General features: G+C 41.0%; 1 protein-coding gene across 1 annotated transcript in view; it reads left to right on the forward strand.

Moving 5' to 3' along the window:
• ryr2a (ryanodine receptor 2a (cardiac)) overlaps positions 1–27,989 on the forward strand; it is a 368,896-nt gene that overhangs the window by 211,794 nt on the left and 129,113 nt on the right. The window contains 11 exon segments of the mRNA XM_036571987.1: positions 3,558–3,705; positions 6,194–6,402; positions 9,637–9,811; positions 13,840–14,048; positions 16,536–16,879; positions 17,006–17,123; positions 19,875–20,035; positions 21,054–21,213; positions 21,646–21,732; positions 24,918–25,144; positions 26,223–27,066. Of these exon segments, the coding sequence (XP_036427880.1) occupies positions 3,558–3,705; positions 6,194–6,402; positions 9,637–9,811; positions 13,840–14,048; positions 16,536–16,879; positions 17,006–17,123; positions 19,875–20,035; positions 21,054–21,213; positions 21,646–21,732; positions 24,918–25,144; positions 26,223–27,066 (2,682 nt within the window).

Raw genomic sequence — 27,989 nt, forward strand, 5'->3', positions numbered from 1 at the left:
CATCTGTTTCTCTGCATACTTTGTTACTTGTGTGTTGCGCTGGTCTGAGTTGATCAGACACAGCAGTGCTGCTGGAGTTTTTAAACACCTCAGTGTCACTGCTGGACTGAGAATAGTCCACCAACCAAAAATATCCAGCCAACAGCGTCCTGTGGGCAGCGTCCTGTGACCACTGATGAAGGACTAGAGGATGACCAACACAAACTGTGCAGCAGCAGATGAGCTATCGTCTCTGACTTTACATCTACAAGGTGGACTGACAAGGTAGGAGTGTCTAATAGAGTGGACAGTGAGTGGACACAGTGTTTAAAAACTGTATCTGATCCACTCAGACCAGCACAACACACACTAACACACCACCACCACCTCAGTGTTACTGCAGTGCTGAGAATGATCCACCACCCAAATAGTACCTGCTCTGTGAGGGTCCATGGGGGTCCTGACCACTGAAGAACAGGGTAAAAGGGGGCTAACAAAGTATGCAGAGAAACAGATGGACTACAGTCTGTAACTGTAGAACTACAAAGTGCACCTATATAGTAAGTGGAGCTGATAAAATGGACAATGAGTGTAGAAACAAGGTGGTGGCCCTGTAATGCATTACTGAGGCCTTCCTTCGTTCATTACGATAAATTAAGTCTTTAAGTGTGTGTCTTTGTACATGTGCATGTGCTGAATCTACTGAAGACACTGTGTAAACTGGATGTGCTGCTGGATTGTTGACAGGTGACTGTGCAGTGTGAAGCAGTGCTGTGTCTATTTAGATCACCAGTCTGGCGATGGAAGCTGATTTTTTTCTCCCTCTAACTCAGGACAGAGAGGCTTTTCCCTGCAGACTTACAGACTGCCCTGCTACAGGCCGAGCGAGAGCGAGAGAGGCAGACAGAAAGAGAAAAATAGACACCACCTGTCATCTGATAGGACAATTAGCAACACCTAGAGAACGTGATAGAGTCAGATAGAGAGAGACAGGGGAGAGAAAGAGAAAGGGAACGAGTCAAAGAGAGAGAGAGAGGGAAAGATGTTGAGGGGGAGAGAGAGAGTTATGACTTGCCTCTGAGCTGGATTAGTGTTGTCACAGTTATTCATGGGCCACATTAAGAGTTCTGTGCGGAAACATTTCTAGAATAATCCTGACAGTCAACACCGTCTGACAACGCAATCAGCCGCTGTCACAGAGACGTATGAGGGGAGCTGTGGGACGTGACAGAGAGATTCTGCCTCTCAGAGAAGCCGCACTTCATCTCATGTGAATATGAATGTGCGCTTTCTAATGTGATATATTTATCCTCAGTCACCCTCGTCTACTCCTCGCACCTCTGAACTTTAAAGAAATAGTATTGGCAATAAATCAATTTTACACATTTTCCACTTACCTCAGATGTAGTCCATCAGCCAAGACAAGTTTGGTGTCCAGATTTGAGGTCATTAGTTCAGCGCTGGAGCTATGAGGCAAGAAGTAAATAGTCACCTAAATTTTTTCCATAAATACATTCACAAAACTTCTTTCAGCTTCTCAACCTTCATTTAAGGTCTTCGTTAGGGTCATACAGACACGTTGATGGGGTTTAGAATACAGTATGACTTTTTTAAAATAAAAAAATAATAATAATCATCAGTTCAACCTAAAAATTGTTTTTATGTGGTAACAAGCATTTTAACTGGTTTCATTTAACTCAAAAAATATTTTAAATGACAAAATGCGAAGCAAAATGTTAGTTTATATGAACAAAAGCAAAGTTTTTACAGTATGTTAAATACGGCAGATAAATAGGACACCAAACTGAGCAGAAAAATGCCATTTTAAAGTTCTCTGTAGATGGTGCGTTAACTTATTTTCACTTAGTCAACAAAACGTCTTGTTAAGTCACCCTTATTAGTCCCACAACAGGGAACTTTCACCTCCACATTTAACCCATCTGTGCAGTGAAACACCACATACACGCTAGTGAATGCACACACACTAGGGGGCAGTGAGCACACCTGCCTGGAGAGATGAACAGCCCTATCCACAGCACCTGGGGAGCAGTTGGGGGTTAGGTGCCTTGCTCAAGGACACTTCAGTCACGTACTGTAGGCTCAGGGGATCGAACCGGCAACCTTCTGGTCACAGGGCTGGTTCCCTAACCTCCAGCTCATGACTGCCCACAACTTGTGAAAGGGAGAGTTCAAACTTTTGCATGCTATTGAAAAATCATCTCAAATCATCTCCAATTTGGTCGTATGAGTTTAGAAACATATGAAAGTGCAAAAGTAATCTAGTATCCAGCTTTTATTTCTGTCATCATATTCCCAGTGGCTCAGAAGTTTACATACACATGGTTAGTGTTTGATGGTCGAACTTGGCTCAAACATTTCGGCTAGTCTTCCACAAGCTTCTCACAGTAAGCTGCTGGAATTTTGGCCCATTTCTCCTTATAGAACTGGTGTAACTGAGTCAGGTTTGCAGGCCTCCTTGCTCGCACACACCTTTTCTGTTCTGCCGATAAATTTTCTATGTAACTGAGGTCAGAGCTTTGTGATGGCAACTCTGTTACCTTCACTTTGTTGTCCTTAAGACCAGGGGACATTTCTCCATAAAGATCTTTGTCCCCATATTGGTTGCAAACTGTAACCTGGCTTTTTTGTGGTGGATTTGGGGCGGTGTCTGCTTCCTTTCAGGTCGTGCTGTTATAGTGCATGTTTTACTTTTGATATAGATATTTTTGTACCTGTTTCCTGCAGCATCTTCACAAGGTGGTTTGCTGCTTTCTTGGATTGATTTGTGTTGTTCACACCAAAGTACGTTCATCTCTAGGGGACAGAACGCATCTCCTTTCTGAACGGTTGGATTGTTCTCAAGGATGTACCAAACTTTTGGAGGTCCACAATTCTTCTTTCTTATGTTTTGGCTGATTTCTTTTGATTTTCCCATGATGTCAAGCAATAGAGACAAGAAGGCCTTGAAGGTAGACCTTAAAATACTGCCACAGGTACACCTTCCATTAACTCAAATGATGTCAGTTAGCCTATCAGAAGCTTCTAATGCCATGATGTTGTTTTCTGGAATTTTCCAAGCTATTTAAAGGCACAGTCAAGTCAACTTGGTGTATGTAAACTTCTGACCCACTGGAATTTTGATACAGTGAATTATATTTTGTGAAATTATATTTAAGTGAAACATTTTTAATATTTTTCATGAAATATAGAATTTTAATATTTTCATATTTTAAGAAAATTCTTTCTCAGCCCTTCTTTGCAAGGGAGATCTTGCCATAGTGGAGGTGGAATGCTAAGCTACAGGTTTCTTAACACTGTCTTTCTCTCTCTCTCTCTCTCTCTCTCTGTGTCTCTCTCTCACTCACTCTCTCTCTCTCTGTGTCTCTCTCTCACTCACTCTCTCTCTCTCTCACTCTCTCTCTCTCTCTCTCTCTCTCTCTCTCTCTCTGTGTCTCTCTCTCACTCTCTCTCTCTCTCTCTCTCTCTCTCTCTCTCTCTGTGTCTCTCTCTCACTCTCTCTCTCACACTCTCTCTCTCTCTCTCTCTCTCACACTCTCTCTCTCTCTCTCTCTCTCTAGGATGTAAAGAACAAGAGGAATCCAAGGCTGGTGCCTTATGCCCTTCTAGACGAGAGAACCAAGAAATCCAACAAGGACAGTCTGAGGGAGGCTGTGCGCACATTGCTGGGTTATGGATACAACCTGGAGGCCCCTGACCAAGACCACGGTATGTATCACTGCACAAAGAATGCTTTGTATTTTTATTGATTTTCACTCTTAAGCTCTTTGTCTTTATTTTCCTTTTTGCTTTTATTTATTTAAAGCACAATGATTTGCCTTTGTGCTGCCAATGGAATTAAATGTGCTGTAGAAATGAACTTGATTTGCCTTGCGTTTTATAACATCAAGGACATAGAAGTTGAATACTTGCAAAAGTCGTAATATCTAAAAAACTATATGTATTATAAAAAACATATATACTGTAAGTTATTTATCTGGGCAGTAAACATTAATTTGTCAGAGAAAAAATACTAATACATAAATGTTTTTGTGTTAGCTTAATCAGTTTTGAAGCTTTCCTCTAGGAAGTCCAGTTTTTACAGTACCCATCCAATACCTATTTTATCTAATCAGTCCTTCATTATATTAAATCAGGTGCTGATGGAATTGAACAAATCCATGTGATCCAGGCTGAAGTGCAGCGAGAAGTCAGGAAATAAACCTTTTAAAGCTTTTTAAATCTTTATAAAAAAACTTCTTTGGAAACAAGAAATTCCTGTTTTGTTGCACTATATCTTTGTTTTTTTATACATTCTATTTTTATATAGTTTTATTTATTTATTCATTTTTTACTGGCAGTATCACACTTACTGCTTTGATGAATAGTTTTAAACAATGTGGCTGTCTGTGCATAGTTAGCTAGTTAAACAGTTGGAGCACCATTATTTTTTTTTTTTTCAGTAGAAGTAGGAATATTACATACCAGCTGATATCAAGTTCTGAGAGAAATAACAACTCAATTGTTGTTTTTATTGGATTTGTATTATGATTCATATCACTCTTGATAATGTTATATTGTTATATGCAAGAATTTGGTCATCCCTGGTCAAATGACACATTTTGTTGACTTTGTTGACAGTTGGCAAGGTGTTCCTTTCATCAAATGCTGCTCCTTTTTCCAAACATTCCTTTAGAAATTACAACCAAAGAGTTGCATTTTTGTTGTTGATTCCAAAATGCCTCTGGCTTAATATGGACGTTGCTTTGTATACTTCAGATGTTGACTTTTGTGATGAGATTATCATTAAGGTTTCCTTCTGATGGCCTTTCAGTGTAAATGGTGTCTGTGCAACAACACTGCACAGTGGTCCAGTTCATCACTATTCCTGGGCCAGCCAGATCTTCCCTGACAGTGATGTGGGAGTTTTGCTTTGCATATGAGCATTTCTCTTAGAGATTTTGTCTTGACTTTAATAGTTCTCCTTAAATTCCATTCCATCATGGCATTTCAGATGGTGGAAACTGTAAGGAGGAGGTGTTTAAATATTTTTTTAACGTGATTCTTTCACGTGATTTTTAAGAGTCATTGAAAAAGTGTCCAAACTTTTGCATGTGCTACTTTTATATTTGTTCCATGAGGAAATGGTGTTAACTTTTTCACGTAAGAAATCAGCAAAATGTGTAATTCGGCGAGGGTCCCCATCTTTGGCATACAACTGTAACATCATGTTATCTGTATTTTAGCGTCAGTGTCAGACCTAAACTAAATATTAGTACTAATAATAGTGTTAAAGCATCTTTACTTGCCACAAATTTCAGCTTCAGATGTGTTTGTGGTGGTCAGAGGCTAATAGTCAGTGTTTCAGGAGTTAAGAGGAACATAAAGACAGATGCTACACTATATGAGTAAAGGTCATCTACACATTTGTGGAGTCTGAAATGTGTTTGGACATCAGCGACTTCAACACAGTCCATAAAAAGGCCTGAGAATCTTTTTCATTGTCGGAGGTGATGTACTGGCAACCCTAAAGTTTTATTAGCGCATCAATCCCGCTGTCTTAATTTGATGCACAGTGAGTTATGCGGGGTGGGTGTCTTTATTACATGGTCAGATTTATGGAACAGAATAGATGTTCTCTGGCTCTGTACTCCAGCGGCCACATTACATAAACTTCCTATCTTTAGTCCTAAATCTAATAATAAATTTATCTCAAATTCATATTACAGAAGCAAATCGTATCTTAATTTAGGAATTGTTCTTATTTTATTTCATCTTAAATGAAAAAATCCTAAACTACGCAGTTGAGGTAGTTGTTATCTTTGTTACTAAGCCACTGCACAGCTGAAATGTAAACACATAAAAGAAATAATGTAAACAAAAATGTTAGTTAGTAGGTAGTCAGCTCTTTAAAGAAAAAAAAAAAAAGAATTCAGTCCTACCCTACATAAAGAACTTGACACCGTTCTTAAGGCTCAAGTCTGGAAATCCTGGCTACATTTTGGCATTTATTTGTTTGTTTGGTTGTTTTCTTTAGGCGGATTTCATGATAATTTCCTAAAAAGATATCAAGTATTTCTCAGATGTTGCTGTTGTATCAAAAAACAGGCGTGTTTAGACTCCAAATATTGTTTAGACTCCAAATATTTGGATAAAAAGCCTTTTTTCGCCTTTTTTAAACATTAAAACTCACTTCTCTTTTTGTCACTGTCTCCAGCAGCCCGAGCAGATATGAACAACATGTCCGCAGAGCGTTTCAGGATCTTCCGTGCCGAAAAGACCTACAGTGTGAACGCTGGGAAGTGGTATTTTGAGCTGGAGGTGGTGACAGCAGGCGAGATGCGGGTGGGTTGGGCCCGCCCGGGCTGCTTGCCTGACCAGGAGCTGGGCTCTGACGACCAGGCCTTTGTGTTTGATGGGTTTAAGGTGAGTTTGAAACAGAAGGAGCCATATAGTTTTAGCCATATATGAGAAAGAAAATAGAATTGCCTACCCGGAGTGCCTCAGGGGTTTATATTAGGGTGATTATATTTGTCTACTTTTACTACTTTGTGAGTTTTGGAACATGTTACTGATGAGCAAAGTTAGAGCAGAAAGGTTGAGACTGAATAGAACTGAAATCTTTTTACAAATAAAGGAGTCTGTTTTCACTGGTCTTTATTTAACAAGCTAAAGTCAAGCTGCATATTGATTGAGGTTTAAAATAGCGTATTAGCCCACTCTTCTATGGACATAGAAAGCCCTTAATTTGATGCCAGTGTGTGAAGCTCATGATGGCTGTGAACTGAGCTTGTATGTGTGAATGTGGAGGCTGGAATTGCCCTCAGCTGCCTCTCTGTTCCAGCCAGAGTGAGTCAGAGCACACAGGCCCAGGTGCAGAGAGAGAGCAAGTGTGAGTAAGATAGCATGTGCGAGGGAGAAATAGAAAGGAGTGGGATACTGAAAGAGGAAAATAGAGCAAATATAGCACCAGAGTGCAGAGGAGAGCCCTCATCATCATCATCATCACCATCATCACCATCATCTGATCACACACAGTGAGAGCTCTACAGATGGAGAGGCCAGGTGGGCGTGTATGTGTATGCGCCAGATAAAAAAAGAGTGCTGCTCTGCTTAACCAGATCAAACATGTGGTATATGGTGAATTCTCTCCTCTGGGGTTCGTTTGTTCTCTCTCTGCCCCAGCACGGACTTTTACTGTACACGTGCTAACCATAAACAGCAGTGGAACAAAAATAGACAAAATTTTACACTCTCAGTGCTGCACACTAATCTGTAGCAAAAAAAGTTGATAACTGGCATGGCTGGAGGCAGTGAGGTGACTTGTGTTCAGCTAGGGAGCTAACATAGCAGTTAGCAAGCTGGCTAACCTGCCTACTGCAAACAGTAAAACCATAAAAATGACCACCTCCTTGTTTCTACGCTCATTGTCCATTTTATCAGCTCCACTTACTATATAGGTGCACTTTGTAGTTCTACAGTTACAGACTGTAGTCCATCTGTTTCTCTGCATACTTTTACCCTGTTCTTCAGTGGTCAGGACGCCCATGGACCCTCACAGAGCAGGTACTATTTGGGTGGTGGATCATTCTCAGCACTGCAGTACCACTGACGTGGTGGTGGTGTGTTAGTGTGTGTTGTGCTGGTCTGAGTGGATCAGACACAGCAGTGCTGCTGGAGTTTTTAAACACCTCAGTGTCACTGCTGGACTGAGAATCGTCCACCAACCAAAAATATCCAGCCAACAGCATCCTGTGGGCAGCGTCCTGTGACCACTGCTGAAGGACTAGAGGATGACCAACACAAACTGTGCAGCAGCAGATGAGCTATCGTCTCTGACTTTCCATCTACAAGCTGGACTGACAAGGTAGGAGTGTCTAATAGAGTGGACAGTGAGTGGACACAGTGTTTAAAAACTCCAGCAGCACTGCTGTTTCTGATCTACTCAGACCAGCACAACACACACTAACTCACCACCACCATGTTAGTGGTACCGCAGTGCTGAGAATGATCCACCACCCAAATACGTACCCAGTACCTGCTCTGTGAGGGTCCATGGGGGTCCTGACCACTGAAGAACAGGGTAAAAGGGGGCTAACAAAGTATGCAGAGAAACAGATGGACTACAGTCTGTAACTGTAGAACTACAAAGAGCGTAGAAACAAGGAGGTGGTCATAATGTTGTGTCTGATTGGTGTACTTGCCACAGCACATCTGTACATCTGTACTGATCTGTAGCAAAGAAAAGTGTAGGTAACTGGAGTGGTTGGCGATATTGGCATACTCTACTTGTGTTTAGCTGCAGTTAGCCAACAAGCTAACATTGCAATTAGCATGCTGGCTAACACCACAAAAAAAACACAGTAAAATGACAAAAGTAAAGACAATAATACAGTCGTTCAACTCATTTTGTATCATGCAGTCTCTCTTTCATGCATGGGAAGAAAGGTTAAAGGTTTGTGTCTAACACTGCTAACATGAGCATTTCCTCCATTTTGGAGGTTTGGTGCTGCTATGTGAAGGGCTGCCTCTTCAGAGTCCAGGGTAGCCAAAGCAGTAGTGCTTTCTGTGTGTAAAAGTTCACCAAAGTTGAACCTGGTGTGAAATTTTGCACACAAAATATATTCGGCCAGACGTCTGGAACGTGAAATCAGTCACCACGGTGATTTCCTTTAAAATTAATGGAATTTCACTTGCAGATTCAGCTGCCAAGTGCTGGTGTGACTGGGCCTTTATGTAGAGGAAAACAATATCATGTGTAAATGTTTGTGACAGTATTCGTGACCTAATACTGCCCTAGTCCATATGGTCCATATATGGAAACTGTAAGAACAGCCCATTTTGAATTAATTGCTTTTGTGATATCAAGAAAACTTTTTACATATGTCCCTATTCAGCCAATTATTTGTCCCATGTCATGCTGAAGTTACAGGGAGCGGCAGAGCCCAGTCTGCTTTTTGAATGAGGGACAGCACAGGGCAGCCAGTCAGAACAGAGGTCATTTACATACATCAGACTGCTTTTTGAATTAGGGACAGTATAGAGCAGCCAATCAGAACAGAGGTCATTTACACATATCAGACTGCTTTTTGAATTAGGGACAGTATAGAGCAGCCAATCAGAACAGAGGTCATTTACATATATCAGACTGCTTTTTGAATTAGGGATAGTATAGAGCAGCCAATCAGAACAGAGGTCATTTACACATATCAGACTGCTTTTTGAATTAGGGATAGTATAGAGCAGCCAATCAGAACAGAGGTCATTTACACATATCAGACTGCTTTTTGAATGAGGGACAATACAGGGCAGCCAATCAGGACAGAGGTCATTTACACATATCAGTCTTAAAAGTTACGAAACAAAAACTGCCGCTTTAATTCTAAGAGATAAAGAGAGGTTGGGAAATGGTCTTTACTTTACTTTTGACTACATGAACCCACACAAATGTTATAAGTGGGGAAAAAATGTTGGTTATGATTGGTTATGAAGTTACAGCAAGAAATTGTAAATTTTAGAAAAGGCCCCAAACTTTTGACTTTTTGTGTGTGTGTGTGTGTGTGTGTGTGTGTGTGTGTGTGTGTGTGTGTGTGTGTGTTTGTGTGTATGTATGATATAATTATGTATGTGGTTGCACATTTGTATGTGTATTAATTCCAGGCTCAGCGGTGGCACCAGGGGAACGAGCACTTCGGGCGTTCGTGGCTGGCGGGTGACGTGGTGGGCTGCATGGTGGATATGAACGAGCACACCATGATGTTCACACTGAATGGAGAGGTGCTGCTGGATGACTCGGGCTCTGAACTCGCATTCAAAGACTTCGAGGTCTGTGAAGGTCAGTAAATAGTGCTGTCTACTTCTGAGTAATGGAGTCACTCAGAATGGAGAAAAATGGCACTCAGCGGTTCCTCCACTCAACGACTTCTCAGTGGTCAATGAGATGCCTCCCCAGGTACTGTTAGGTGTGGAGTGCCTCAGGGGTTTATATTAGAACCATTATATTTATCTGCTTACACTCTCTTTGTCAGTTTATGCACATGTTGCTGATGAATAAAAGGGGGTAGCAGACATACAGAGAGTGATGGGTGTTCTCGAAACAGTGCCTCAAGGCATGTATCAAAGCAACCAAGTCAAATGGTTTCAACAAACAAAGTTTCATTATGTCAACACTGGTTTAAATGCAAAAACTTTTAGACAAATTGTTTTCCTTTATAAAAACCTTTAAACTCTAATCTCTCCCCAGTTGAACAAGCTCTCTGCCACACCCAATTCAATAAACAATTCACATACATAAATATTGATTTTATACATAGCTTAAATATTATTTGTATTGCTGTCACACAGTATAGATAAGATGAGCACTATTAAAAAAAAATATATATATTAAACATAAAGCTATATATATATATTTTGTATTAGGGATTAAATCATGAAGATAAAATCAGTATAATTTAATAATATTAATAATGATAAATAATAATAAGAAGAATACGTGCTAATAAATTTAAGTTTACAATGCATATAACATTGACAAACAAGACGGGCCAGCATGCAGAAGTTGGAGTGCTTGGAAATAGTGAATCATTGTTTGAAACATTTCAGTTTAGCTTCAGAAAGCCTCGTTTCTCCCATCATCATGTGCAGAAAAGGCTGAGACACAATGGAACTGTTATCTTTTACAGTGATTATAGTGGTGATGGGCTGAGTGAGCAAAGACATGAACAACTGCATGAGTGATAAAGTTAGTTAATGTGGGAAGTACAAACAATTTGACTGTGGCTACTCAGGCTAGAAAGACAGAGCTAGGTGACAAAATGACTTTGTTCATCATTTGAAAATTAATGCAGAGAAATGCTTCCAGTAAGACTTTTCAGATTGCTTAGGTGATTTTTAGGTGTTGTTAGGTGTGGGGTGCCTCAGGGGTTTATATTAGAGCCATTTTCACTGTCTATTTTTTGTCAGTTTCTGGACATGCTGTTGAACCAGCCTACAGAAGAGGCTGATAGAAAATAGTAAAACATGCTGTGGAAGATATCTTTTCATTGTCCATATTATTATTATTATATGTGTGTGATGGAGGTTATGAAGATGGTAGTGATGTCCTGTGTATATGGTGGTACTAGGTACTGCTGCCATGTGTAGAGACTTAGGCCACGTTTCCCCTCTCTTAAACGCTTAATTAGCAGACTTTTATCAGAATTAGAGTTAAATCACATCTAAATGAATCTGTGCTTCCTCACTCAGATTATATTTAGGCCTATGACTAAAAAGACTCAGTGGAATATTCTGTATATTTCCAGCCATTTCCATTTTGGCTGAAACTTGCTAAGGGTTTCACATCCATACAGGAGCTCATGCTGACTCCGTGCTGCTGGCACATGAGCCTGCCTTTCTGATTCAGGCTGTTTCTGAATTTTGTTGAATGAAAAGGCCTCTTTGTGGCCTCTCAGCAAATGTGCTGCTGCATCTCGGAAAGCTCGGTCAACATGAAAAAGCAGGCCATTTACTCTGCTGATCTACTTTTTGATGTTTTTGGTTGAGCAGTTGGTTGACATAGGAATCTAACAGAATAAATGTGTTTGTGTCTTTCAAATTTTTTAGTGTGTTCACTCTTTCCCTTTATTACAGCTTCCATTCTTTTCAGAAGACTTACTTTCGGTTTTTCAAAGAAATCTGCAGACACACCTCCAAAGTTCAGTCTTAGAAGTTGGTTTAGCATTTAGTGATGTTGAGGTCTGGGACTCTGGGGTGGTCAGTCCTGAGAACACCAGCAGCTTCTTTGTTTGATTTGTCCATCTCGTTTTCTCAGTGAGGTTCTTCTTTTGGATTTTTACCCGATTTTCTCCCCAATTTAGTCGTCTCCAATTCCACCCGCTAGTTAGGACTCCCCTAATCACACGATACCATCAACGCTAGGAGGGCGAAGGCTAACACAGGCTTCCTCCGAGACCTGTGAAGCCAACCACCGCATCTTTTCGAACTGCCGCTCACGCAACGTCACTGGACAGCCGAACGCGCTCGGAGGAAAGCGCCAACCACCAGATCTGTTACGTCAGCTAACAGACGCCTGCGCTGACTAGCATCGCGCTGAGTGATGGGGGGAGAAGGAGGGGCCATCCTACCCACCCAGAGAGAGCGAGGCCAATTGTGCTCTCTTGGACTCCCGGCTACGGATGGCTGTAGCATCACCAGGGATCGAACTCGCGATCTCCTGATGATAGGGCCAACGCTGAGACGGTTGCGCCACTAGGGAGCTCCCTCAGTGAGGTTCTTCTTGACAGCTACACATCCTTTCAGACCCATAGCGCTGAGTCATCTTCTCACAGTGGAAGGATGGACAGAAACACCTGTGGATGTTTTCAGATCTGAAGCAGCTTGATTTTCTCCTCTCTCTCAATGATGAAAGCTTTAAGTGCTGTTTATCTGATGGGGCAATTTTAATAATAATAATAATCTTTATTTATACAGCACTTTTTATAAGGGTGCCTGCTAAAAGTGCTTTACAGACAGGCGATAAAGCTTAACAGTAATAGAAACAATTGTGAGTATTAATTTAAAATGAGAAATTAATAGATTTCTTAGAAAAAGACAATGACGGATCAAATTAAGGAGATAAATACGAGCTGTAGAGGATGTACTGTTTTCTTAGGAAGCCAGTATGCAGAGCATTGCAGTAATCAACTCTGCTTGTAACAAGGCAGGTCTACCAGGTCTGAAAATGAACACATTAAATAATTTAAAGGGGCTCTGTGACTTTTGCACAGTATTGTATATGTGTGTGCCGTCTGCCTGTGCGTGGTTGAAAGTGAATGGTATGCTGTCTAAACAGGCTTATTGTCTGGCTAAGCACTGCTGAGACCTACTAAGCTGATGCAGCAAAACAAGGATCAACACACACACACACACACACACACACACACACACACACACACACACACACACACGCACACAAATTTTTGTTTGTTCCTCCCACAGTGATGTCTCTATTATCCACACAGCACAGGATACAGGATACCACTACAGTGGATGAGTTATTTTGACTGTGTCTGAAAAATACCATAAGAAATGCGTAAACTTCAACCATGCTAGTGTTAAAGTGAAGACTTTGGCGTCACCTACTGGTCACCATTGCACAGCACATATAAAACCCTATTAAACACTATATCACTATTATATCTTAAATATGTGTAAACAACTAACAGGGCAAAGAGTTTTTCAAGTGAAATGGCGATATTTTATCACTGTAATGTGTTCAGTACTTTGTAGTATTTTCCAGAGATACATTGTTTAATGCAGTGTAGCTCAGCCTCTGTTGGCATAGCGTTCTGCACCATATGCATCATATTTGTAAAGGCATTTGAAAACAGTGTGGCAGTGTGGTGTGTTATATCTGGCTGTCTATACTGATGAACTAAGCATGCCTGTACATGATCATGCACACCAGAGGCATGAATATGCACATACAGTATACTGGACGCAATAGTTTGCACGCCCCTGGTCAAATGATGCGTTTTTTGCTGGTTTTCTATATGAAAATAATAACACATCCTTTACAGAGAACACACTCCTGCTTACTTTAATACACAATTACTCTTTGTTGGCTGAACCTAACATATTGTGAAAAAGAAAATAAAACAAAAAAATTTATGGCCATAAATTTATGCCCCGATTGCTCACTTTACTCTGATAGGATCCAGTCAGATGTCTAGTATTGATTATTTCTATGAAACATGATAAGTGAGAGGCTCTCAGAATAGGCTGGGGTGTAGTATTATGATTATTATATTATTGCCTGTGCTAACGTCTCTCTCCCCTAAGCATTTCCTCTGTGTTGTCTTCCTGTTTGCTCCTCCTGTGAGGCAGGTTTCATCCCGGTGTGCAGTCTGGGTGTGAGTCAGGTGGGCCGGATGAACTTTGGGAAGGAAGTGAGCACGCTGAAGTATTTCACCATCTGCGGCCTGCAGGAAGGCTACGAGCCCTTCGCCGTCAACATGAACCGAGACATCACCATGTGGCTCAGCAAGAGACTGCCTCAGTTCATCCCTGTACCAGCCGGCCACGAACACATCGAGGTCTTCTCTCTCACACACACACTTCTGCATTTACTGTATCTAGAGCTACATTACATGCACCTTGATTCTTCTGTAAAGCACTAGCTCATGGCCAGGCCCTTCAGGAGTTAAACCAGGAGATATTTAATAGGGCTTTAAATCTCTGATCATACACTGAATCCGTTCCGTTACAATTCCCAAATGATTCAGTGAGTCAGGAAATCTCACATTTTACCGCAATTTGATCCAGTTAAGCTATTCTGAATTGTTTTTGTTCGACTAGATGAAGTGACTGGAGGAACTGTTTGCAGAGTAAAGCAATACAGCTTTACATCAAGCTCTCTTTTTACTTAACACACTTGGAAATATGCTGAGAATTGTATTTTACCCTAAATATAACAGCATATTTGATTGAATAATAATTGTAATAGATCATAATTGATTCTAAAACAGATGCACCTTCAGATCAATGCACTGGTGTATTCTTGCACCCCTGGGATTTAATTAGTATTATTTAGATCTATTATTTAGCACTTGGGAAGGTGGGTAATGTCATCGTTATCAGCGTTTCTCAGAAATTTTAGTCTTGACCGAATCCACCATGTCCGTCATTTTTACAGATTTTGCGCCCCTCAGTCAGTGGAGATTTTGGTGCCTTTAACCAGCTATAAAAGTAGCCATAGAAAAAGCCCAGGTTGTGTTAATCCTGCACAGACTGTAAATATACCACCATATCCTGTGGAAAAGGAGTTTTCACGGTTTAAGTATGGAGACACTAAAAGCATTTACTCACCTTACTGGTGGGCCAGCCACCATGTACTCTCCTACCTCAGTGATGAAAAGGGCAGTTTTTAGTGGCGTTTTTAGTGGCAAAGCTGTCACGTTGCACATAAGGAAAGAATTAAGATTAAGTGACCCTTATTAGTCCCACAACAGAGAAATTTAATCTCCGCATTTTAACCCATCTGTGCAGTGAAACACCACATACACACTAGTGAACACACACACTAGGGGGCAGTGAGCACACTTGCCTGGAGCGGTGGGCAGCCATATCCACAGCACCTAGGGAGCAGTTGGGGGTTAGGTGCCTTGCTCAAGGGCACTTCAGTCACGTACTGTAGTCTCATTGGCACCTTTTATATTGATGTTTTATTATTTTTGACAAGGGGTGTTCAGACTTTTGTGTGCAGCAGTGCTGTCTTCTCTGTAAATTACAGAAAAATGGAGAGGCTTTTTGGAACCATGGAATTAGCTTTCACAGTCATGTTTGGTATTTATTTGTTTTTGTTTGTTGGTTCATTTATTTACTTAATTATTTAGTTTGTGCAGTCCCACTTTATATTAAGTGTCTCTAATTACTGTGTAGTTATATGTGAACAACAAATGCAACAACAATGTAACTATTAATGATTCAGTCACTGTTACAGACGGATTATAGAAATACTCCCTATGTAATTACACGTGTATCAACTTCAGTTTTGCTTCACGTAATTACACAAGTATATCTTAATAGTTGTAACAGCCTGTTTTCTTTCATGTAATTACACAAGGGTAATAACACAAATGTAATTACATTGTAATCAGACTGGAACAGCAGTTTTTTTCAGAAGTTTTCCCCCAGCAGTAAAAGGAAGTATGTAATAACCTATATTTAGACATTACTTACACTGGATCAGCCAGGTTTCCAAACATTTATCTAGCATTTATGTTGCTAGTGCTGTGACATTGTAACCTGTTTCAACTTTAAACCATTCTGTAATGTGACGGTACAGCAGACGACCCCTTATCTTAACATGTAACTTTTATTACATTAATTAAATGTGCTGCATTTCCCCCAAAGCAATTTCTATATTGCCCCTCCATTATTACACAGTACCTACATAACAACTACACAGGAACCGTCCACTCATTTTAAAGTGTAACTTCAACACTGCACTACAGGAAAGTTCCTGTATAGAAGATACACTTGTGTAATTACATGAAGTAAAACTAAAGTTGATACACATGTAATTATATAAGCTGTACTTCTGTAATCCATCTGTAACATTGACTAAATCATCAGTAGTTACATTGTTGTTGCATATGTTATCCATGTGTAACTACACAGTTATTAGAGACACTTAATATAAAGTGGGACTGTTTGTGCTAACCTTTAAACATAAAAAGTTACAAAAAAACGAGAATAGTAGGTGTACAGGATTAGTCAGCACAATCATGGACCTAAAAGTGTTCAAACAATATTATGGTATGTTCTAACCTGGTGCTTTGGCAGTGTGTAAATCGAGCAGCCACTCCCATCTCTGTCATTTATACTTACATGAGATTTTCTGTCCTGTGTGAATCAGCCAGAAACATAACAGACATCCTGTGGTAAAAGTACAATATCCCACCTCCTTATTTAAAACGAATCCCCTCCAAACAGCACTTAAGTTGGGCTCGGTTTATTTAATCTCATTTTCCTGGATGTTCAACAGAACCTTTCTTGTTTGTGTCTTGTGTCCCTTAAAGGTCACGAGAATTGATGGCACAGTGGAGAGCTCGCCATGCCTAAAAGTCACGCAGAGGTCATTCGGTTCACAGAACAGTAACACGGACATCGTTTTCTACCGCCTCAGCATGCCCATCGAGTGCGCTGAGGTCTTCGCCAAATCCGCTGGCGGGACGCTCCCGGCTAACGGCAGCTTCTTCTCCCCCAAGAAGGACCTGGAGGATTTCGAGACTGTGTCGGACTTTGAGGTGCTGATGAAGAGCGCTCACGGCCACATGGGTTCAAACGGGCCGGACAAAGACAGGGACGAGTTCAACAACCATAAGGACTACAATCAAGAGAAGCCCTCCAAACTCAAACAGAGGTGTGTATGTGTGTTCGTTCCCTCATTATCCGTGGCAGCTCTCAGGATGGGGCTAAATTAACACGAGTGCAGGACATTGTCCTCTGCAGTGTTCCCATAGCTGAGTATTCACTGTGCATTATGCAGGTTCATGCTGAAGAGGTCGAAGCCTGACTTCAGCACGAGTAACTCTTCAGCTCGTCTGTCTGAGGAGGTGTTGGCTGATGAGAGAGATGATTACGAGTACCTCATGCAGACGTCCACGGTGAGAAAATCTGCTTACACACAGGGCCCGACTGAGGTATCATTTGGCCGATATTAAGGTACCAAGGATTTATCTGCAAGCTGGTAATGAACCAGATTCATGAAACGCTACATTTACAACACATTTTCTTATTCATCAAGTAGGATTTTCACTGTGTTCACTGTTTACATGATATGTGGCTCTACTGCCCTTTACTTTATTTGTTAGCGATTCATAACAGAACATTGTACCTCGAAAAATACCAGCTGAACTTGTCCGACGGTAAATTTCCATGGTAAGAAACCAATGTGGGTCAAACACGTTTGGTCACACATGCAAATCTTCAACAAACTGGTGTGTTCATTTCCGCTCTGTTGAGGGACTGATGGATTTAAAAGGCACATTTTGATCTGTTTGGATTGAGTTTCATGCCAGACATTGCAAGTGCATAGCATAGCAGAAGTGCGCTCTTAAAAATGATGGCTCTTCAAGGGTTCTTCAGTAAAGAAAATGGTTCTATGTAGAGCCTTGAACACTCAAAGAACCATTTGCACGATTAAAGGGTTCTTCGCATGGTGAAGTGGTCCTTCAGATTGATGGAGAACACACTGTAGATGGTTCTACTTCTTGAAAAGGGGTCTATGTAGCACCAAAAAGGGTTCTTCTATTCTTATGATGTCAAGCTTGTAAAAGTAGAAGAACCCTTTTGGTGGTTTATAGAGCCCTTTTCAAAAAGGTTCTATATAGAACCATCTATGGCACATTCTCCATCAGTCTGAAGGATCATTTCAGCATGCAAAGAACCATTTAATCATGCAGTAGGTTCTTTGAGTGTTCATGGTTCTATATAGAACCATTATCTTTACTAAATAACCTTTGATGAACCATCCTTTTTAAGAGTGTGCATAAAGAGGAAGGTGTCTTGCTTGAAAAGGACTTCACAGCACATTAATACAGAATTCAGAATTAAATATTGTGCAACGGCTTCAAATGTGCCAGTTTAAAAAATACATATAGATTGAGGGGGGGACACGATTTTGCTGCTCAGTCATGAGGCCATGTGCAAAAACAGCTCTGGTAAGGAGAGCACAGCACACTGATCACCGCCATGATGGCTTTATGAATAGATTTTAATTATCGTGCAACATATTTTGTGTGACATAGCACGGTTTCCACTGAGTTTTATGGATCTGGCTCATTATGTCGTTAAATATTATGTACAAAAACCACATTTGGGAATGTGATGCTACAATCAAGCAGACTGTCAGATGTTAAGTGCAGTGCTTGTTTGAGGATTCAACACTGAGAATTTGTGCTGTTTTAATCTTAATAAGTTGTCATGGTATATGTGTTATTTAATAACTATAATTGTTTAATTTAAGAAATTGAAAATTAAGATAATCGTATGTACATTCATATAGTAGTACTGTAAAAAATGTTTTTTTTAAACATGTAAAGTTATCAGCCGATATTATTGATTAACAGAATCTTATTGATATTATTGTCAAAGCTTAATATCGATCAGTGCTTACTTACAGGACACAATACAGAACTAGAGAGAGCTGTTTGGTCTCTGGTATTAACTCAATAATAATCTCAAGAATAATCTCAAATGACCTGATCACGAACGGACAGTGAGATGTACAGCCAGTTAAATTTCCATAGGTCTCCAAGGCGTCTCTTCGGAGACCGCTTATGATGGCTTTTGTGACTGGAGGAAGGATAGCGCTCACTTTCACTGCATTTATCCCGCGTTGCATTTGTTGTCAGACAAAATGTCTTGCCAGTCCTTGCTTGTGTTTATTTACGGACTGTTCCACGTTTAAACCACATAGACTGCTAACACAACTTAGGGCATTTTCACACTTGGTCTGTTTCAGCATCTCATGTGGAGTCAGACGTCTGAGTCATGCTTTTCTTCTATGTGAACGTCAATAATGATAAATGAAAAAGCAGCGACCCGAATTGAATCATATTGCCGGCTTGAGTGGCTTATCGCTTTCATATAATGGCATCAAAAGTATAACATATAGTATAATAAATATAGTGTTTAGTTAAAAATCATTTAGATCAAAAATGATTTATTTAACAATGGTGTCCGTTTAATGTTTTTTAGACGTACATGTTGTAACTTGAACAACACTGCCCAAAATGCAACACTAGAGTGGTTGAGATCTCATCAATACTGAAGAGAGCCAGAAAGAAAACTGGGTCCTCTTTTAAAGTCCACTTACACTGTGAACACAGAAAGCAATGAGGTCATGTGCAGCTGGTTCCTTTTCAGATTTGCTTTAAGACAACTAAGCTTGGTTTGTTTAAAAATAGCTGTATGTGAAAACAGGAGAGGAGATGAACAAAGAAGCTAAATAGCTGCTTTTATTCTTTTTCCTTCATGCTGTTGGGGATACACACTACAAATGTGTGCATGTGGTCATATGCATCCCTGACCACCTTTAAGGGTGGTGTTGGTCATTGGACCCCATTCACGTCTGTACTTAGCGCTGGCCACATATGATCCAATGCCAAGTGTGAATGTGGCTAAAGTGCTAAAAGAAGTGTTTGACATGCAGAGAATGTGTTTCTAGTCAATCTTATCTAGTTGTTAATAACATACAGTATTATAGATTACAGTATTTACTGAACTCGTTTCAAAGATGTTGTGTAACTAGTTTATAAGATATAGAATAATAGAATATATAGGATAATATAATAGAAATAAATCAGATCGCCAGATCATGTATTTCATTGTTTTTTTGCTTGCTTGTGGGTCAGTACTACTACTCGGTGCGGATCTTTCCGGGTCAAGAACCGTCCAGAGTGTGGGTTGGCTGGGTGACCTCGGACTTCCACCAATACGACCCGGCCTTTCAGCTGGATAAAGTCAGAACGGTCACAGTCACCCTCGGCGACGAGAAAGGCAAAGTTCATGAGAGGTCAGTGATGCCAACAGCGAGGACCACAGTTGATTGGGCAGTTATCAGTGGCATAGCTGTTACGTTGCATGGCAGCTACATGGAAATTGACCATTATTTTCACTGTATTAAGTCTATGATTGGTTAGCATAATAATGGACCTAACAGAGTTCAAACAACACTCTACTATTTTATAACCTGGTGATTACTTCTTAACCGGAGCGTCTCCATGCTTTGGGACTGGCTGGAAAACACAGGCTTCACTTGCTACTGCTGGTGTATTTTTGGATTGAATGCTTGTTCAGTCCTACTTAAGATAATCTGCTGCAGCATGTGGACTCAGGGTGGCTTCTAGAGCTGCACAGAAGAAGTTTCTCAAGCAAGACTAGCAGTGTTGTGTTGAGGCAGTTGTTGTGGTGTTATATCTGAATTATTTGAACTGTGGTATTGCAAATGATGGTGCATTGATTCTTTTTTGCTGCACTAAATACCATATTGGGAATATATTGAGGCATATTGTGATTACAATAGGTTTTATGCAACATATGGAAAACAAATTGGTGAATCAACAGTGTGACATGGTTAAATATTGGCCTAATCAAATTATTTGCTGGATCACATAAATGTGTTTAGTAAACGTTTAGTAATTGTTCCGAGACCTTATTTGCATATTGCAGCCATAATGCTACGTTGCAGCTAGCGGGTGGAAATGACCACAAAATTGGGCCAATTCTAGTGTATAAAAATGATAAAAAGCAAAGTAAAGAAACTGATTTGACTATCTATCCATTTGGGATAAAGGATGTCTGTAGACTTTGGTCGTAAGTGGTGAGAATTTCCCGTATAATCCTGCTGCATTGTTCCGCAGTGCACACGCTGTAGCAGTAATGGCTCCACATCACTCATATCACAAAGAGATAGTTTGCGTAAAACAGGCCAGTAAGCACCGTATTGAACTGTGGTGATGTAACTGTTGTTTATTTTGTTGCTGCGCTCTGCTGATGTGACTTGTTGTGCGATGTGTACTTGTGTGTTGCAGTATTAAGCGCAGCAACTGCTACATGGTGTGGGCCGGAGAGAGTAATAACCCCGGTCAGGGCCGTAATAATAACGGTCTGGAGATCGGCTGCATGGTGGACACAGCCAGCGGCCTGCTCACCTTCACAACCAACGGCAAAGAGCTCAGCACTTACTACCAGGTAAGAGTGCATATGTGCATTTTACAGCTGTGTGTGTGTTGGGGCAGCATATCATCGCTGTCATAACAAAACCTCATTATCTCCAAAATGGAAAACTTTATAGGAAAAGTAAAAGCATTGCTTAACTTTAAGTGTAGGCTAATGTAATATTATTCCAAGTACGTTTGGAGTAGTACTTTTCATTCATTCATCACAAATTGTAAAGGATAGGTGTTGTTTTCCTGTAGTGTAAACAATAAAAACTATAACTAGAAATAGACAACTAAGAAGAAAAAGATGAAACATAAAATAAAACTCAAACTCCGGCATAAAACCTTACCAAACTAAAACAGCAGTTGCAGTTGAACAGCCTTGAAATGTGGAGCTGCTGCAGCCCCCTCAGCACTGCGCGTGTGTAATAGAGCTGTTTTTACCCTGTTTTTGTGTGTGTAGGTGGAGCCCAGTGCTAAACTTTTCCCTGCAGTGTTCGCTCAGGCCACCAGCCCCAATGTCTTCCAGTTTGAGCTGGGACGCATCAAGGTGAGTAAAAACATACAGAGAGCCTGCAGACACTGTTACACACACACAGACACACACACACACACACACACACACACACACACTGATTGGCCACTTCATTATGTACATCTCCTTGTATCTTCACTCATTGTCCATTTTATCAGCTCCACTTACCATATAGACAGACTGTAGTTCTACAGTTACAGACTGTAGTCCATCTGTTTCTCTGCATACTTTGTTAGCCCCCTTTTACCCTGTTCTTCAGTGGTCAGGACCCCCACAGGACCACCACAGAGCAGGTACTATTTGGGTGGTGGATCCTTATCAGCACTGCAGTGACACTGACGTGGTGGAGACGTGTTAATGTGTGTTGTGCTGGTACGAGTGAAGGGAGAGAAACTCAGGCTGGAGTTCTGGGCAGCTTCTGCCTGGAGCTAGAAGGCCGGACCCCCTTTTTAACTGTGGTAGGACTAATACAGGACTGAGGAACAGGGAGGAGAGGGGGCAGTGGTGGGGACTGCAAAAGCTTCTTTGTGGGAAACAAAAGGTAGGAATGTGGATTTCTAGGGCTTTGGATTGGAAGGAGGAGGAGTTTCAGGCATGGTCCTCCTCCCAAATTTCAGTTATTCCTTAACTCCATATAAAATTTATAATTAAAAAGTCTATAACAGTATATTCCACAGATTGTGTTTCATTTTTTTTTTTCCTGAAGCTCTTGTGTATAAATTTTCAATTATACAGACACTGAGAGGGATTCAGACCTGACCATGTGGAAGAAGTAGAATGGGAAGGCATATGATCAGAAAGAAAGAATACTTTGCTGCACATAAATCCCTCCATTTTTCGAAAATAAATGATGTTTATATCATACCCAGGCAAAAAAAAAAAAAATCACTGTTGTCATGGCAGCACCATGTAGTAAATGGACAGCCTGTAACAATCTGAAAAAAAAGTCCAAAAAATGTCAAAACGCCACCATAATCCAAGCAAACACTGTCCCAAAATACTCAAAAATCAAAACAGGGCCCATCAATGCAAAAAAAACCAAAAAAAAACAGGAATGAGTTCCTTGAGGTATCTCCACAGTTAGAGGGGGCGTCCAATCTTCAAGGACAAAGATGAGTAAACAAGGAGTAAACGTTTGTTAGGGCTTGAACAACAGAGATCCACCAGGCCTGTCTTCCCCAACCTTGATCCTCCATAAAAATGGCTGCCACACTTCCCTTTCCTGTTCCCAAACCAGGGTTTATATTCAAAATAAGAGTCCCCCGTTGGAATGCACAGGAAACATTTTCAAAACAAAAAATATGGAAAACAAAACATAATAAAAACACCAGAAATAGGATGAGGCCACAACTCAAATCAGAACATCCCAGTGAGAAGTCATAAAGGAAATTAAGGACTTTATTTTCTGTGGGGTAACCTAAATAACACTACCTGAAATCTATGTTAGTGTTAATCATTACAAATAGGTATTCCACAGGTCTCCTTATGTTTACAATTACATTTACATCATTTAGCAGACGCTCTTATCCAGAGCGACTTACAAAAAGTGCTTTGTCTATCCAGAGAAAGAATCTTCGCTAGCTACCGATAGGTTAGAGAGAAAGTCAGTCCTAAGCTCAGATACTGGTAGAATCAGAAGGTCATTGACACCTAGTGAAAAAGGGACAGAGTTAAACACAGAACAGTGCAATACGATAAAATACATAAGTGCTGTACAATACTTTACAATCAATACTTAATTTAGTGCTCATTTAAGTGCTGAATAAACAGGTGTGTCTTCAGTCTGCGTTTGAAGACAGCGAGAGACTCTGCTGTACGGACAGCCAGTGGGAGTTCGTTCCACCACCTGGGTGCCAGCACAGGGAACAGTCTAGATGCTTGCCTTCCACGCGCCTTGAAGGATGGCGGGTCAAGCCGAGCTGTACTCGAAGCTCGAAGGGCTCGTGGTACAGTTCGAGATTTGACCATTGCCATCAAGTAGGGAGGGGCTGGTCCAGTTTTGGCTTTGTAGGCAACCATAAGGGTTTTAAATCTGATGCGTGCAGCTACAGGAAGCCAGTGAAGGGAGCGCAGCAGTGGGGTGACGTGGCTGAACTTTGGGAGATTGAAGATGAGTCTTGCTGCTGCATTCTGGATGAGTTGCAGAGGCCTGATGGCCGCATAGGAAGACCAGCCAAGAGCGAGTTGCAGTAGTCAAGCCTTGAGATGACAAAAGACTGCACTAGCACCTGGGTGGCCTCTCGAGAGAGAAAGGGTCGGATCCTCCGGATGTTGAACAGCAGAAATCTGCATGACCGAGTTAGGTTCGCAACGTGAGTCGAGAACGATAACTGGCCATCCAAAACCACACCAAGACTTCTTGCCTCTGCTGATGGGACAATCAGAGAGTTCTCGAATGAGATGGCAAGATCTTGATGAGGACCTGTAGTTGCAGGGATGAATAGTAGCTCAGTCTTGCTAGGATATGTGGTGGTGTCACAACCTCAAACTCAAAAGATTAACTTTGGCCTCTTTTATTTCTTATGATAAAAGCTGCCAGGGTTTTTTTGGGGGGGGTAACAAAAGCATTTTTCATTTCAGTCCACTGTCTCCACAGCACATGCTTTCATCACACTGGGGACATTTTGTCCCTACAGAGAGTTAAATGTTTTGATACTGTAATTCATACAACAAGACTAATTACACTATGACAGTTCTGTAAGCTCATACTGAGCTTTTAAAAAAGAAACACTTAAATTTAGACAGTTTCCCACCTTATAAAGCCAAGATTTCGTGTCTGAGCACCTAATGTAGTAATAGATTATACAAATAATTAATTAGCCTTAACTATTATCATGCAGCCTGTGAACAAAAATCATGTTGTGTTGTTAAATAACATACTTGCTTATGTGGTTTCTGACACTGTATGACATACTGCTACCGATAAACGTACAAAATATGGATTTAATTCAGACTTCATTATGTCAGCAATGTCATGATATTTGAAGACATTTTCACAGTGTTTCAAATACATCGCAATGTTTTTCTGATAGTTTGAGAAGTTGGAGCAAACTCTTTGTAATGAAACTTACAGTAAGTCAGTGTTCTTTAAGTACTGATGAAATCCACAGATGATGATGATGTGTGTGTGTGTGTGTGTGTGTGTGTGTGTGTGTGTGTGTGTGCGTGTGTGTGCGTGCGTGTGTGTGCTTGTGCGCCAGAACGTGATGCCGCTGTCAGCAGGCCTGTTTAAAAGCGAGAAGAAGAACGCTGTGCCTCAGTGTCCGCCACGCCTGCACGTCCAGTTCCTCACACCAGTGCTCTGGAGCCGAGTGCCCAATCATTTCCTGAGGTCAGAAGTCACCCGGGTCAATGAGCGGCACGGCTGGATGGTGCAGTGCATGGAGCCGCTGCAGTTCATGTCCCTACATATACCTGAGGAGAACAGGTAACACACACACAGACATGCATAATATGTAGTACACAGTATATGTAGATATTCCATATTCAATATGCAGCGCCCTCCAGAATTATTGGCACGCTTGGTGAAGATGAGCAAAGAAGCTATGAAATAAAAATGTCTTTCTTTTAGACACTGAAAATTTGAGACAACTGTAATTTCTCGGGGGGGTTAAGTTATCCCAGAATTATTGCCAACTTTGGTAAAGACAAACAAAAATGGCCATAATTGAATAAAAATCTTTTTAAAAAATCATATTAAAAGAAGGTTGATTATTTACTGTACACATTTTTGTTAATCTGTATTTTCCTAGTTTGTCCCATCCATAGTAGCACAGGCTGAAGCCCAGGTGTATGTAACAATGATAGAATCTGCAACTGTAGCCCTTTTATTCCAATTCAGCTTTTAAATGACTTCAAAGTGAAACCTTCAGTGGGACAATTAATTAATTATTATCAATTAATAATGCCCTAGAAAATAGAAACAAATCAGTGGTAGGCAAGCTTAGAAATGTGTTGTACATATATTGAGATGTGTTAATAAGATCATCTGTAAATTAAAGTTAACTGTTCGTTGACTAATGAGTTAAATGATAATTAATTGCAAACCTTCAGTTGTATATTAACTTCAAATGTCTTTGTTTAACATCTTAATCAATGAATATGAACAGGAGATATTTATCTGAATTCACAATAACAGTAGTAAGTGGTCACGTTTCATAAATTTCAGTTTACAGTAACTCACAATTAATTTACAATTTAAAATAACATAATATTTCCATACAGTACAGTTTTATTGTATTTTGATTTAAAGTTTGGACAGTTTATGCCACAGAAGACTAATATGAATCATTGCAATGAACAACTGATTTAAAAATAATCTGATTTATTGCATTCAATTATTTTAATCACTGGACAGCAAGAGTTTTTACCTTTATATCAATACTGCATGTGAAGAAGTGTAGCTACAATATAAAAATAATTGAAGCCACCCAGTTCCATCCAATCAGAGCTCATACAGCAACATCAAAAAACCCTGGAGATTCTCATATGAGTATTTTGTCCAGGTCGGTGGACATCCTGGAGCTGACGGAGCAGCGGGACCTGCTGAAGTTCCACTATCACACCCTGCGCCTCTACTCTGCCGTGTGTGCGCTGGGCAACAACCGGGTGGCCGGCGCCCTCTGCAGCCACGTGGATGAGTCGCAGCTGCTGTCGGCCATCCAAAACAAGTACATGCCGGGCCTGCTGCGCACAGGTTACTACGACCTGCTGATTGACATCCACCTGAGCAGCTACGCCACGGCGCGCCTGATGATGAACAGCGAGTACATCGTGCCCATGACAGACGAGACCAAGAGCATCACACTCTTTCCAGACGAAAAGAAGAAGCACGGCCTGCCCGGCATCGGTCTCAGCACCTCACTGCGCCCCCGCATGCACTTCTCCTCGCCTGACTTTGTCAGCGCTGTCACCGGGAGCAACGGATGCAGCGTTGCTGGGGGCGACTGCTTCCAGTACAGCCCTGAGTTTCCCCTGGAGACGCTGAAGAGCCGCACCATGGAGATGCTGACTGAAGCAGTGCAGGAGGGTAGCCTGCACGTTAGAGATCCAGTAGGGGGCAGCACCGAGTTTCTCTTTGTGCCACTCATTAAGCTTTTCTACACGCTGCTGATCATGGGCATCTTCCACAACGGAGACCTGAGGACCATCCTGCGGCTCATCGAGCCCAGCGTCTTTTCACAGGACTCTAGGACTGAGGGGACGTCCAGAATGCCAGACAAGGATGGTAGTCCTGCGGAAAGTCCCGCAGGAGGCCTCAGAGGAGGAGAGGAGGAGGCGAGAGCGAAGGGAACCTTACCCAAAGAGGGGCTGCTGCAGATGAAGCTGCCCGAACCGGTCAAACTGCAGGTCAGAGCTTAACATGAGTTTCTTTGTAGTAGATTTGTTGAATCAGCTCAGTCTGAAAGAGTGACATTATTTTTGCCAGTAGAGTGGAAGCAGCAGTGATGGATTAAATCTCTGTTTATTAATGTTAAGAAGTTCTTGGTTCTTGTTTCTGTTTGTTTTTCATTAAAAATATTGGTGACACTTTATTTTGAGTGTTTTTTTAGATGAAACAAACACTCAACAGACTCTCAGTAACATGGCAAAAACATATGAGGGTTAGGATTAGGTTTTGGGTTGAGGTTAAGGTTAGGGTTAGGATTAGAGCCAGGGTTAGGATTAGGGCCAGGGTTAGGATTAGAGCCAGGGTTAGGATTAGGGCCAGGGTTAGGATTAGAGCTAGGGTTAGGATTAGGGCCAGGATTAGGATTAGGTTTTAGGTTGAGGTTAAGGTTAGGGTTAGGATTAGAGCCAGGGTTAGGATTAGGGCCAGGATTAGGATTAGGTTTTAGGTTGAGGTTAAGGTTAGGGTTAGGATTAAAGCCAGGGTTAGGATTAGGGCCAGGGATTAGGATTAGAGCCAGGGTTAGGATTAGAGCCAGGGTTAGGATTAGGTTATGGGTTGAGGTTGAGGTTAGGATTAGGATTAGGGCCAGGGTGAGGGTTAGGTTTCGTTAAGGTTGGTAAGGTTAGGTTTTGCATAATGGAAGTAACATATTAACAACACATCTACTTAATGTAAGTAATGTATCAACAGAACATCTACAAGATATTTACTTCAGTGTATTCAGATGCTTCACTGCTGCTACTTCACTGATATGTTGCTGATGTCTTACTGATAATCTGTTAAGAGTTTATTAACCATCTACAAAGGACCACTACAAAAAAAGTGGTACCAAAATATTTGATATTTGAGTATCCATAAGAGTTCATAATTGAATATCCAG

This window comes from Colossoma macropomum, unplaced genomic scaffold (genome assembly GCF_904425465.1).
Source record: "Colossoma macropomum unplaced genomic scaffold, Colossoma_macropomum, whole genome shotgun sequence".
Taxonomy (NCBI): Eukaryota; Metazoa; Chordata; class Actinopteri; order Characiformes; family Serrasalmidae; genus Colossoma; species Colossoma macropomum.